This window comes from Chiloscyllium plagiosum, chromosome 4 (assembly GCF_004010195.1).
Source record: "Chiloscyllium plagiosum isolate BGI_BamShark_2017 chromosome 4, ASM401019v2, whole genome shotgun sequence".
NCBI lineage: Eukaryota > Metazoa > Chordata > Chondrichthyes > Orectolobiformes > Hemiscylliidae > Chiloscyllium > Chiloscyllium plagiosum.
In genome coordinates, this window is record NC_057713.1 from 99,915,659 (window position 1) to 99,929,532 (window position 13,874).

Sequence of the window (13,874 nt, forward strand, 5' to 3'; positions counted from 1 at the left end):
GTAAATGAATTTTTTACAAAATTCATTAATGGGATGTGAGCTTCTCTAACTGGACCAGCATTGATTGCCCATCCTTAGTTGTCCTTGAGAAGGTGGTGGTGACTTCCCGGTTAACCTGCGTCAGTCCATTAGGTATAGACCCACAGTGCTGTTGGTGAGTTCCAGAAGTTTGACCCACAGGCACCAAATGAACATTGATCATCCTGACTTGGAAATACATCAATGGCTTGGAGGGGACCTACTGTGTGGTGGTGTATCTGCTGCCCTCGTTCTTCGAAGTGATAATGGTCCTGGGTTTGGAAGATGCTGCCTAAGGAAACTTGGTGCTTCTGGTAGTGTATCTTGTAGATGGTAAACACTGCTGTTCCCTGCAATGATGGTGAGGATGAATGTTTGTGGGGATGTGAATTGCATAGGTTGTTTTATCCTGGATGGTGTCAGGCTTTTTATAATACTGGTGCTCTGGTCATTCAGGCAAGTGTTCTATCACAGTCCTGACGTGAGTCTTGTAGATGTTGAATAGACTTTGAGGGGTGCCATATTTTAAGTCTTTGACTTGCTCTAACCATAGTATTTATGACTTCTCATTCAGTTTCAGTTCAGTGATAACTCTTCTCCCAAGGTGTTGCTAACAGTGGTCATGTCATTGACTGTCAGGGGTGATGGTTTGATTCTGTCTTGTTGGACATGATTATTGCCAGGCTCATATGGGGTGCGCTATTTGTCAGTCCTAGATATTGTCCATGTCATGTTGCATTTGAATGTGGACTGCTTCAGTATCTGGGAAGTTGCAAATGGTATTCAGTATTGCACAGTCATCATTGTACATCCCAATTGTTGAGGGTAGGATGGAGGGAAGTCCTGATGAGGCTGCCGAAGATGGCTGGGCTTATGAGGCGATCCTGAGGAACTCCTCCTTCTGAGCCAGGAGGCCCAAGTTCAAGTCCTACCTGCTCCAGAGGTGTGTTTTTAAAAAAAACTCAATGTTAAATAGAAAATATCTATCCCAAGGAACTCCTGCAGATACATGATATTGCCAGGATTGGAGGATTTTAGCTGTAGGGAGAGGTTGAATAGGCTGGGGCTGTTTTCCCTAGAGTGGCAGAGGCTGAGGGGTGACCTTTATAGAGGTTTATAAAATCATGAGGGGTATGGATAGGTTAAATAGACCAAGTCTCTTCCCTGGGATAGGGGAATCCAGAACTAGAGGGGAAAGATATAAAAGAGACCTAAGGGGCAACGTTTTCGTGCAGAGGGTGGTATGTGTATGGAATGAGCTGCCAGAGGAAGTGGTGAGGACTAGTACAATTGCAACATTTAAAAGGCATCTGGATGAGTATATAAATAGGAAGGGTTTGGAAGGATATGGGTCGGGTCCTGGCAGGTGGAGCTAGATTGAGTTGGGACATCCGGTCGGCTTAGACGAGTTGGACTGAAGGGTCTGTTTCCATGCTGTACATCTCGATGACTTAAAGACATCAAAGAGTTGTGATGACTGGCCTGTAACAACCAAAATCATCATCCTTTATACTAGGTATGACTCCAATTAGTGAAGAATTTTTCTCCCGACTCCCATTGATGCTGGTTTTGTTTGAGCTCCTTCACTGTCATTGCTGGAATGTTGTCATGGCCCATAATCTTTGCAGCATCCAATCCCTTCAACCATTTCTTGATATAATGTGGATTGAATTAAATTGACTGAAGACTGGTACCTGTGATGTTGGGAACCTCTGCAAGTGGCTGACTTGTATTTGTCACTCAGAACCTATGTTGCAAATGCTTCAGCCTTATCATATGCTCTCCCATTATGAAGGATAGGGATGTTTATGGAACTGCCTCCTCAAACAGCTTACTGGAGTCCACAATTATTCGTGACGATTTGTGGCTGGAACGCAGAGCTTGGATGTGATACACTGATTGAGGAATTGCTTGTCTGTCACTTGCTTCTCATGTAGGTGCCTCGTTTTTAGGTTTTGTCATGCCGTTTTGCACGTCATTGAATGAGAGTTGATTCCTTGGCTTGATGGTAATAGTGGGGATGTGCCAGCCGTGAAGGTGCATATTCTATTGAAGTACAACTCTGCTGCATCGAGCCTACAGCACTCATGGATGCTAAGTTTGGGAGAGTGAGATCTGTTCAAAACTTATCCATTTAGTAGAATGGTGTCGCATGGCACTATGATGGAGAGGATCCTCAACATGTAGGTCGGGAGATACCGTGTGTCTGTACAACGATTTGTGTGATGGTCAGTCATGCTGTTACTGTCATGGATAGGTGAATCTGTGGCAAGCAGATTGCTGAGAATGAAGCCAAATATGTTTTTCTATCTTGTTTGTTCTTGCACTTGCCGTAGACCCACTTTGCCCTTTAGGATTTGACCAGCTCAGCATGCCATTGTGTCACCGTGGTAGACTTGGAATTCCCTCGCCCACAATACACTCTGCACACTTGCCCCCCTTCCTGCGAGTGGAATTTAACATGAATTCATCAGCCAAGAAGGAAGGAGGTCATCAGCAGTAACTTATTGCCATATTTGGCCTGATGCCATGAGACTTTATGGGCTGCAGAGCCAATGTTAAGAACATTGCATGCAACTCCCTCATGGCTGTATACCTTAGCTGCTGTATGGACAGGATATATCTCAGGTTAGTGATGGTTTTGTCTGGGACGTGCAAATGGCTGTGTTCGGCTGTTGCTTGAGTAGTCTGAGACTACTCCCCCAATTTTAGCTTTCACATTTATAGATGTTAGTAAGAAGGACTTTGCACAATTGAGTTTGCCACTTTTTCTTTCTAGTGCCTAGGTTTGTACAAAATGGTCTGTCTAGTTTTGTTGCTTTGTTATTTAAGCCATTTGTGGTTTGATACAATGGTGTAGTTACTGAGCTACTTCAGAGAGCACACAAGAGTCAACCACATTGCTGTGGGACTGGAGTCACATGGAGGCTAGACCAGGCAAGGGCAGCAGATTTTTTTTTCCCACTAAAGGACAGATGCAATTGACAAGTAGTTTCATATTTGTCATTATACTTTTGATTCCAGATATTTATGGAGTTCAAATTCCGCTGTGTGCCGTGGTGCACTGAATTGCTAGTCAAGCAATAATGCCATTACAAAATCATAATGTCCTCTTTGTGTTGTTGTGATGGAATTGGATTCTTGTGAGTAAATATAATCCCACTATCTCTTCCTTGTCTAGATATTTAAACGCCATCCAGACTATGTGTCCACACATCCTCCGTTACCTGACCACAGCTGTCATCACGAACAAGGACGTGCGAAAACGTAGACAGGTCCTAAAGGACTTGGTGAAGGTCATCCAGCAAGTAAGTTATCGTCCATTTGTTGCTCTCACAGAATATCCACTTTTCCAGTAGTTCTCAACATTGAACCTTTTTTTTCCCTTGTCCTCCTCTTTGCCTGATCTTTCAACTTTTCAAATCCAAGCTCAGCTATTGAATAATTTTATTCACTTGAAGCTTAGTGCACTCCTATATAGTAGCTGTTCAATTGAGTTTCTGGTTTCAAAATAAATGTAGAAATATAGCTTTGTCAAATCTTGGGCAATAATATTTCTTTGGATAGTGATATTCCTAACTATTGGCTAACAAAGGGCTGTTGTCAGAAAAGTGTAGTCAGATGTTAATTTGCCTGGCATGATGCTTGTACATAGGAACCAGCTGTTGTGCAAACAGAGTTAACCTGGCAACAGCTGTCCTTCATTATGGAAAATCTACAAGTCATGCCATGATGATGCCTGTTTGTCCAAACCATGACACTTATTTGATTTATTTATTATTGTTACATGTGCAGTCAAAAGTTTTTTGTTTTGCTGACAGTACAGGCAAATCATATTGTACAAAATTCATTGGGTCTTCGAACAGGGTGAGGAATACAATGTTATGGCTGTAGAGAAGGTGCACAAAAAGCAAGATTGACACTAGAGTTGAAATCTGAGGGGTCCATTCAGGAGTCTTAAAACAGCATGGAGGAAGCTGTTCTTAAACCTGTTGGTATGTGTGTTTAAGCTTTTGTATCTTTTGCCTGATTGAAGAGGTTGGAAGACACTATAACCAGGATGGGAGAGGTCTTTGATGTTGGCTGTCTTTCTGAGGCAGTGAAAAGTGTAGGTGGAGTCAATAAATGAAAGGTTGGCTTGCGTAATGGATTGGGCTGTGTTCACCACTCTGTAGTTTCTTATGGTCCTGTGCAGAGTAGTTGCCACAGCAAACCATGATGTATCCAGATAGAACACTTTCTATGGTGCATCTATATAGGTTGGATATGCAGAATTTCTTTAGACTCCTGTGGATGTAGAGGTATTTTTGTACCTCCTTGACCGTCACATCAACGTGGGTGGCACAGGATAGATTGAAGTGAACAGAAAGTTTGAGCACTTCTGTAACTGAAGTGTTATGACACAGAGAACCAAATTAAATCAGCATCCCTATCCCTGGATTCGCAGTAAAATTAAAATAGTCAATGACCCTCAAAGTTATCTCAATGGTTCCTTGCTAGGCTTTATAAATAATCAGTAGTGAATTTTGTGAATAATCAGTACAAGACACCAAGTTTGTAGCTTAAACAAAAGAATTAACAATTGATTCATAAATAGTAGCTTTAGCAGAGAAAAATGATCAAGGTAATCTCGTTGATGTCTATGATTTCAACCTGATTTTCTTTGATTCTAGCCCGCATGTGGGCAAAGGCCGAGACCCAAGTGGACACAATTAAGGGATAAATCAAAATAAAATTAAATGAGATATAACTGGCCAGTTCGCTTAAATATCGTCCATAATATAAATGGGATTGTTTTTTGCTCGGCCTCTGAAGATTCTGGTCAGTACAGATAACTTCCAGTAAACGCAGGGATATTCACTTAATTGTTATGACTAAGATCTGTTTATCCAAATTTGGAATAAGCTGATAATTGGAGAATAAACAAGGGAGCAATCTCACCTCTGTGCTGTAGCTTTGGCAGCCATATTCCTTTGGAAAAAAGCACGCAATTCAAAACCAATGAAAAGATTGGTTTCTCTTTCTGATTTTCTTTTCAATGTTCTTTGGCACCAACTTCCCTGTGAGATTCTTGTTAACATTCAAACAGCTATGATTAACCTGTGATTAACTTCCAAGTTTGGCCTGAAACAAATATCAGTTTATTTATTCTCTTTTTTTTAAAGTAACGAGCTGCTGCTCTCATCTCAGTTCCAAACCAAAAATGGTAAAAATAATGAAGATCTCAACAGAAGGTTAAACGTGGGGTAAAAGGATGGTCTGTAACAGCAAAAGCTAGGTGTGTTTTTGTGATGATTGAGTGTTTGGAGTCTAAGTTGCTCAATGTGTAATCACCACTAGTCTGGGGTAATGGGAGTGAAAAGATTGGAGGCTGAAATTCACCAGAAGGGAATGTTCTAAAATACAAAGTTATTGAGAACCTTTTAGAAAAAGGGTGGGAATTTTAAGGAGTTTGGTTTAGAAGTTTTTGGTATTTTAGAAGTTAGGCTCTTCACATAACCATTACATTCTTAAAGATCCATTATGTGAATATGTAGTGTTAAGCAGAAAATGTAATTGCTTCAGTAGGAAAGAAGATAGTTTGAACTCTGGAGCTATGGTGTTGGGGAAATTATGCATATGGCCTTACTTATGTAATAGGATTAAAATGTGGCCGATATAACCTGAAGATTTTACAGATGAAAACACTTGCAGTTGCATTCCTTCTGCATGTTTGCCTGAAAGATGTGGTACAAAGAACAAAGCTTACATTTTGGAATCAAGAGCTGTGTCTCTCATCAAAATTTCCAATTAAGTATTGTTTGTTCAGCCACATTCTAATTCTCAAACCAACTATCTGATAAATCTGAAGAATAATGCTGTTGCTTCCATTTCCAGTGAATAATTTTGAAAATTTTAGATTTCCACTTAGATTGAAAATGTTAAGTTTATTTCTGATGAAAACTAGAATCATTCTTTTGGGAAGAAAGAATGTCAGATCTCAAGATAAATTGATTTTAATATTTCATGTGTGTAATCCCCTTTCTCATGCACTCATTCTGGTGCTGTGTGGAGTATGTGAGCAGCACCTAGGGGTATAGAGTTTACATAATGCACCAATAAAAGACCCCAAAAAGCATGTGCCCATGGCTCAACTTTGTGAGGATTATCGTATTGCCACATGCAGTGTCCAGCTTCCTGCGAGACAGGGCAATTTCTCATAATTTGTTCTCAATGTTTCAAAATGTTATTGCCCACTCTCTCTCACTACCCACCTGATTCTAGTTCCGTTCCTTCGTTGTTATTTTCTGTCTTGTTTTAGCAATCTCTCATTTTACAATTGAAATCACTGTTTAGAAGGATGCATCATAAGCACTATAATTCCAGAATTCTAATACTTTATTTGTGCTTTTAGGAAAAGGTCTGAGATTGCTGAATGATTAGATTAGATTAGATTACTTAGTGTGGAAACCGGCCCTTCGGCCCAACAAGTCCACACCACCCCGCCGAAGCACAACCCACCCATACCCCTACATTTACCCTTTACCTAACACTACGGGCAATTTAGCATGGCCAATTCACCTGACCTGCACATGTTTGGACTGTGGGAGGAAACCGGAGCACCCGGAGGAAACCCACACAGACAAGGGGAGAACGTGCAAACTCCACACAGTCAGTCGCCTGAGGCGGGAATTGAACCCGGGTCTCCGGCGCTGTGAGGCAGCAGCGCTAACCACCGTGCCGCCCAAATGCTTTGATATTTTTCAAAATAATCGGGCAATTTATGACCTGAAGCTTGGAGTTTTGTATGTACTTTACCTCACAAGTCCTATTGGAAAGCAAATGGTGACCATTGAGCATTGGCTACAACTAATAGTCACATCTATTTACACGCTGAGTTATACTGAGGCAGTAAAGAATACAAGGAGTACAAAGCAAAAATGAAGTTAATCCATTCAGGGGTAAACCTCTTTTTTTTAATGCACTTTAGTGAGTGGTCAAACTTTATCTGTCAGTCTAAATGATCATGTTTTTCTGATATGTCAAATATTTCTTTGCTAATTATATGCCCCTAGGTATGCTCACATGTTCCACACATGGTACAGCACCAGAATGCAGACACAAGAAAGGGGACTTCACATTTGTATTATTACAGTCAATTTACCTTGAGATTTGACATCCTTCCATTCTCCCCAAAAAAACCTAGTTTTTCATCAGAGGTATACTTTGCATTTTCAGTCCGAGCAATAGCCTAAATTGTCCAATTTCTTTCACTGGGAATGGGAGCAACAGCATTATTCTTCTGATATGTCAGATATTTCACTTGAGAATGATCATGTAGCTGAAAGAACCATACTCAACAGGGCATTTTGATAAAAGACAAAGTTCCAAATCTTTCAGGCAAATATACAGAAGGAATATAGCTGCAAATGTTTTCATTTATGAAGTCCTAGATTATTTTGTGAAATCTTGGATGATGTAAGATGTCATCTTTAGATATCATTTTTGATGTTGCGAAATGTTTAATGTGCAGGAAGACTTAAAGTACGTTCTAGCAGTAATGCATCTGGAAAGCCCATAATAATTAGGTGGCACTGTCTATTGTGCTAATGAGGTATTCACACATGAGATAAAACTTTGATCATATCGATTTTATTTTAGCTATCAAAATGAAACCTTAAGTGGATCAACTTGGCATTTTCTTGCTATACCACATCTCCATCTCCCTTTTTAAAACTAAAAACGGAAAACTTCAAATTTCACAAGTGCAGAAACCAATTTAGAAGCGTTCCTGTTTTGTCCCAAATCTGTTGCAGTGTGAAACATTATCCAGTGATACGTTTTAAAAGAAAGAACACTGACCTTTTTCTCCATTTTAAATTACTGTTCTTCAACCTCCAAGATGCTTTTTACAACTCTGGCGATGTCTCTGCTGATGTGCTTGTCTTGCCTTTAGTATTTGATGTACAAGAATTTCCTTAACTCTAATATTGGGAAGACAAACATCACTATGTTTTCTGGCCGCTGATTCTATCCCTCTCCCTTACTAATGACTGCCAATGAATCAGCCATGGGCCTGTCCACTCCAAACCACTTCAGCTCTACAACCCTCCAAAGCTTTGTAACATAGTTAACCATCTGAAGGAGCTGCAAAGGAAGATAACTGCTTAGTGTTTTATGCCTTTACATCGGCAAGTTATTTTGCCCTTTCATTTAAATTGGTGTGTGGCTATTAATACTAATTTAATTAGTCCCAAAGCTTTCAATCTGATCTTCCAGAAACCGATATTGTGACAAGTGGAAGAGACCAAAACTTTCGAGAAGCAAATCTAGAGCTTATGACATAAGCAACTAAAATCATGGCCACTACTGTTGTGGCATTGGAAATTGGGTTGCAAAGAGGATCAAAATCAGAGGAAAACAAGAATTTGGAGGAAGGGTGACCTTACAGCGGTTTATAAAAATCATGAGGGACATGATGATAGGGTAATTAGACAAAGTCTTTTCCCTGGTGTGAGGGAGTCCAGAACCAGATGGCATAGATTTAGGGTGAGAGGGAAAAGATATAAAAAGGGATCTGAGGGGCAACTTCTTCATGCAGAGTGTGGTGCGTGTATGGAATGAGCTGCCAGAGGAAATGGTGGAGGCTGGTACAATTGCATCATTTACAAGGCATCTGGATTGGTATATGAATAGGTAGGGTTGTGAGGGAAATAGGCCAAGTGCTGGCAAATGGGACAAGATTAGGTTGGGATATCTGGTTGGCATGGACGAGTTGGACCAAAGGGTCTGTTTCCGTGCTGTACTCTATGACGAACTTGAATATGGGGCGAGGGGAAGTTAGAGATGAGAAGAATGTGGAAATTAAAGGAAGATGAGAATTTAAAATTAAAATGTTGCTGGACCAGATACTTGAGTAGATCTGAGAAAAGGGGAATGATAGTTGAATGGAACTTGGTGCAAATTAAGACATTGGCATTAGAGGTTTGGGTGAGGTATAGTTGAGAAAGACGAAGGACCTGTTGACAGAAAATATTGTTGTACTCTGCCCAGAACACACATTTCAGTTGATTTCTTAATTTTAGGACCTTTGTCTTTGTGTCTTGGTGACATTGCTTCACTACATGCCTATCAAGCTTTTATATTATGTGCAGATAGTGTATCAGAAATGGTGAAAGGGTTAGAAAACAATACTGTCTGTGTTAGTCAATCTGTTCTGCAGCAACTGGAGTATTAAATTATTTGGCTAATATTACAAGAAATAATGTGTCCTCATTACATCACTTGTGGTATTGTGCTGATCCCCTGTAACACCACACTTCTGTCCTTCACCTTCATCTGATGCGGTATTCATCAGCCCCTTCTTAGATCATTCTACCAGTGTGTTCCAGCTTAAAATTTGGCTCGAATCCCTTCTGTTTAAATTATTGCACCAAGATGATTGGCATACAAGTTGAGAACACAGTTTTAATTATTTGGACATATTAATACACACCTCTGCGGCCAGGTGGGACTTGAGCTCAGACCTTCTGGCCCTTGCATAGTTTTATGCTTTTAAAACGGCAACTTGTTTTGCCCTCTTATTTAAATTGATGCATGGCTATTAATACCTACTTAATTAGTCCCAAAGCTTTAATTCTAGTCTTCCAGAAACAGCAATGTAATGTTATGTAATTTAATTAGTATAGCTGCATTTCTTTAAAGAAATGTGTAGCTTACTGTCTGGCCCACCTGCTGCCCAAACAGAAAACTGTGTATTCGACCAAGAGTTGAACCTATGCCATGTGCTGTTATTATCATCTGCAGTCGTTTAGATTACTTCTATGTCTGAGTCGTAATCACTCCAAGTATCATGATCATTTTACTGTTGTTTTAGTTGCAAACCTGGCAACAATCTTGTGTGGTTAATTTGGTTACATTTGTACTGTCTATTTTTATTAAGTGAACAAGAGAATAAGCCCATTCTGTACATGAAAATAAATCTTTCTTTTCCCTGACCTCTGCACAGTTCACTGAAGTCAAGTAAACCTCTTCCCCAAGAAGGAAACTTAGCAATGGATCCTGTAGCTGCTTGCTGTAAAGCCTGTAAAGGGTATAGGTTAGAGATTTGATGTTATTCATACTCCAGAAGCCTTGGGTGCCTTTGTTTCTCAGGGACAGACTTAAGGATGCCCATTTATAGAGTCATAGTTATACAGCATGGAAACAGATCCTTCAGCCCAACTTGACCACACTGACCAGATAGCTTAAACTTATCTCGTCCCATTTGGCCCATATCCCCCTCAATTCTTCCTATTCATGGCCCCATCCAGATGCCCTTTAAATGTTGTAATTGTAACTACCTCCCCTGGCAGCTCATTCCACACATTCACAACCCTCTACTTGAGAAGTTGCCCCTTGGGACCCTTTCAAATCTTTCCCCTCTTAACTTAAATCTATGCCCTCTACATTTATCCTGGGGAATAAAAGACCTTTGCTATTCACCCTAACTAAGCCCTTTATGATTTTATAAACCTCTAGAAGATCTCCTCTCGATGTCTGACACACCAGGGAAAATAGCCCCAGTCTATTGAGCCCTTCCCTCGAGCTAAAATACTTCAATCCCAGCAACATCCTTGTAAATCTTATGTAAACCTTTTCAAGTTTAACGAAATCTTTCCCATAGGAGCGAGACCAGAATTGCATGCCATATTCTAAATGTGGACTCACCAATGTTCTATACAGCCGCAACATGACGTCCCAACTCCTATATTTAATGCAATGGTCAGTGAAGGCAATTGTGCCAAATGCATTTTACTCGAGGTTTGCTGGTATCACTGAACCTAAGTCAAATGTGTTGTTGCCTTTGGGAGAAAATTTGAAATTGAGCAAAAAACTGAATATATTTAACACAAGAACCAAACAGTTTGGGAGACATTTAACACCATTTTCTATACAACTGTTTGTAGCACAGGACTTTCCAAAGTAGGGTTAGGATCCCGAGTGGGGTTGCAAGCTGAAATCTTGGCATCACAAGTTCCAAGACAGCAATGGTTAGTGGAATGGTCAGAGTTATAACAGCCATATTCCTACTCTTAACAGATCTCCACTCTGATTTCATTTTTGGGTCACTACAATATTCAAGTCTCCAAATTGGGTCACAGTGGAAAAAGGTTTGGGGAAACTCTGTTTGAGTAGATCTGTTCTGTTAATAATTGAACTTTCGAGTCTTGTCCTGGAGTTTATTTTGGACATCACTGTTTCCACAGACATTGAAAACTGCTTCCTGTTTTTTGTCAGAAAGTGTGATTAAGTGAAGTGGTCCAAATCGGATATTTTCACCTGTTCTGAATTCACTTTTCTGAGTGTGCTTGGTTACAATGTATCATAATTGAGATATAATTTTCTATTAGCTTAGATGCAGTATTTGATCGATGTGAATTGGCTCAAAAGTGAAAGGGAAAATACAAATCTGAAATGAAAACAAGAGAAAATTTGAAAATGGGCAGTAGGATAGTCAACATTTGGTGAGAGAAAATACAGGTTATGAGTTTCACCTGTATGCCCTCCACCTTTGGATATTTCAAGGACATCGTTAATCCACCAACTTTCCACCCTGCATTAAATGCTTTTTGAATTGAAATTCCTAAAGCATTATCATGGTTGTAGAGTGGAAGGAAATGTTGGGTGTGATTGCTAAAACTCTAGGTGGTCTAATATTGTTCCCCCCCAGGCCATTCTTGCCCTGACTGGTTCAGTTGCACTCTCCTGAATATCAAGAGGTTTGACGATTTTAAGTCCTAACTCTTAGCACATGTTTCATAGTTTCTGTCTGCCTGACATGCAATGGATAATCCCAGACAGGAAAAGGAACCAAGATTTTCAGCTTGCTTTGACACATTTTAAGCAAGCTGAGCCCTTCTTCAGGAATCCGTTTCGGCTCATGCCCGAAACGTCGATTCTCCTGTTCCTTGGATGCTGCCTGACCTGCTGTGCTTTTCCAGCAACACTTTCAGCTCTGATCTCCAGCATCTGCAGTCCTCACTTTCTCCATATTTTAAGCAAGTATGTCAGACATCTGGCCAAATATAGGTAAATTGGACCATAACTGATCTGTTTCAGTTCAGCAGTAGCAGACTAAAGTTTTTGACTTAATTTTATAATATTTATTGTTCACCCCTAAATTGACCTCTAAGATAGTAGTGAGGTGCCTTTACGAATTTCTGCACTCCATTTGGTATAAGTATATCCATTGCATTGTACAGTCTTGTACAGTGATTGTGTCCCTGTCAGAAGGTCCAGGTTAAAGTGCCACCTGCCTCAAGCATGACTTAGCCTATCCAAATAGGTTGATTTAAAGTAACCAATTACTGTGATCTTAGGAAGGAATTTCTAGGATTTTGATCCAGTGACAGTGAAGGAAAAGTGATAACGTTACAATTCAGTTTGATGTCTTGTGTCTGTTGCCAGTGCCCTTCGCGATAGGAGAAGATTGCAGTTTGAGAAGATGCTGTGAAACGAGTGTTAAGTGCTTCAATGTATCTTGGAGATCGTATGCACCATTGACACTGCGCACCAGTCTAGGAGGGGGTGAATTTTAAATTTTATGAATGGAAAGGCAATAAACAGATTGTTTTGTCCTTCAAGGATCAAGCTTCTTGAGTGTTGTTTGATGCAGCACTCATTTAGGCAACTGTGGAGTATTCCATCACACTCCTGAATTGTGCCTTCCAGATAGAGGGCCAGTACTAGGAAGTCAGGAGACGAGTTGCTTGCTGCAGAATTCCTAGCCTCTGACCTGCCCTTGTAGCCTCAATATTGGTTGACTAGTCCAGTTCAGTTTCTCATCAATGATGACACACTGGATTCAGTCACTGTCACACCATTGAATGCCCAGAGGAATAGTTTAGGTTCTCTCTTGTTGGGGGTTAGTCGTTTCTTTGCACTTGAGGCAGGAAATATTTGTGGTGCCTTTGTCAGTTCAAGCCTGAATGTTGTCTAGAACTTGCTGCATGTGGACATGAACTGCTTCATTACTTGTGGAATGGCAAGTGGTGCTGAATATTATGCAATCATAAGTAAACATCCCAACATATGGCATTTATAATACAGGAAAGGTGATTGAGACAGCTAAAGATTGTTTGGCCTAAGGCATTAATACTCTGAGGAACATGTGCAGTGATGTCTTTGAATGGGATGATTAATCTTCAACTACAACCACATTCTTTTGTGCTAGTTATGACTGGAGAGTTTTTCCTTTTTTTTCCCCTCCCATGGCCTTCAGTTTTGTCAGGGCTCCTTAATACTGCACCTGGTCAACTGCAGCATTAACATCAAGGGCAGTCACTGTCACCTTACCTCTGGGATTAAGCTGTTTTGTCCATGTTTGACCCAAGGACGCAATGCGGTCAAGAGCTGAATTCCCCTGGTAGAACTCAAACTGAGCACCAGTGAGCAGGTTTTTGCTAAGCAAGTGCGATTTGATTCATCGAGCATAGAACAGTACAGCACAAGAATAGGCCCTTAGGTCCATGACGTTTTGCCGAAAGTGATGCCAAATTAAATTAATCTCCTTTGCCTTTGGCCTGTCCTTCCATTCCTTACAAAATCACTTAAATACCCCTGTTGTATTTGCCTCCACGACCACCCCCTGGCAGTGTGTTCCCGACAAACTTGCCCCTCACATCTTGTTTGAACTTCCCCTCTCACCTTAAATGCATCGTCCCTAGTCTTGTGCATTTCAACTCTGGGGGAAAAAAAAGATTCTGACAGTCAACCCTATCTATGCATTTCATAATTTTATAGACTATCAAGTCTCCCCTCAGCCTCCACTATTCCAGAGGAAACAACTTGAGTTTTCTTAGCCCCTCTTTTATAGCTCATCCTCTCTAATGTGG

General features: G+C 40.5%; 1 protein-coding gene across 2 annotated transcripts in view; it reads left to right on the forward strand.

Moving 5' to 3' along the window:
* Positions 1-13,874, forward strand: part of LOC122549252 (eukaryotic translation initiation factor 3 subunit E) — a 157,490-nt gene that overhangs the window by 71,380 nt on the left and 72,236 nt on the right. For both annotated transcript variants that reach the window (XM_043688743.1, XM_043688744.1), the window contains exon 8: positions 3,200-3,326. In XM_043688743.1, coding sequence (XP_043544678.1) covers positions 3,200-3,326 — 127 coding nt within the window. The remainder of the gene's footprint in view (positions 1-3,199; positions 3,327-13,874) is intronic.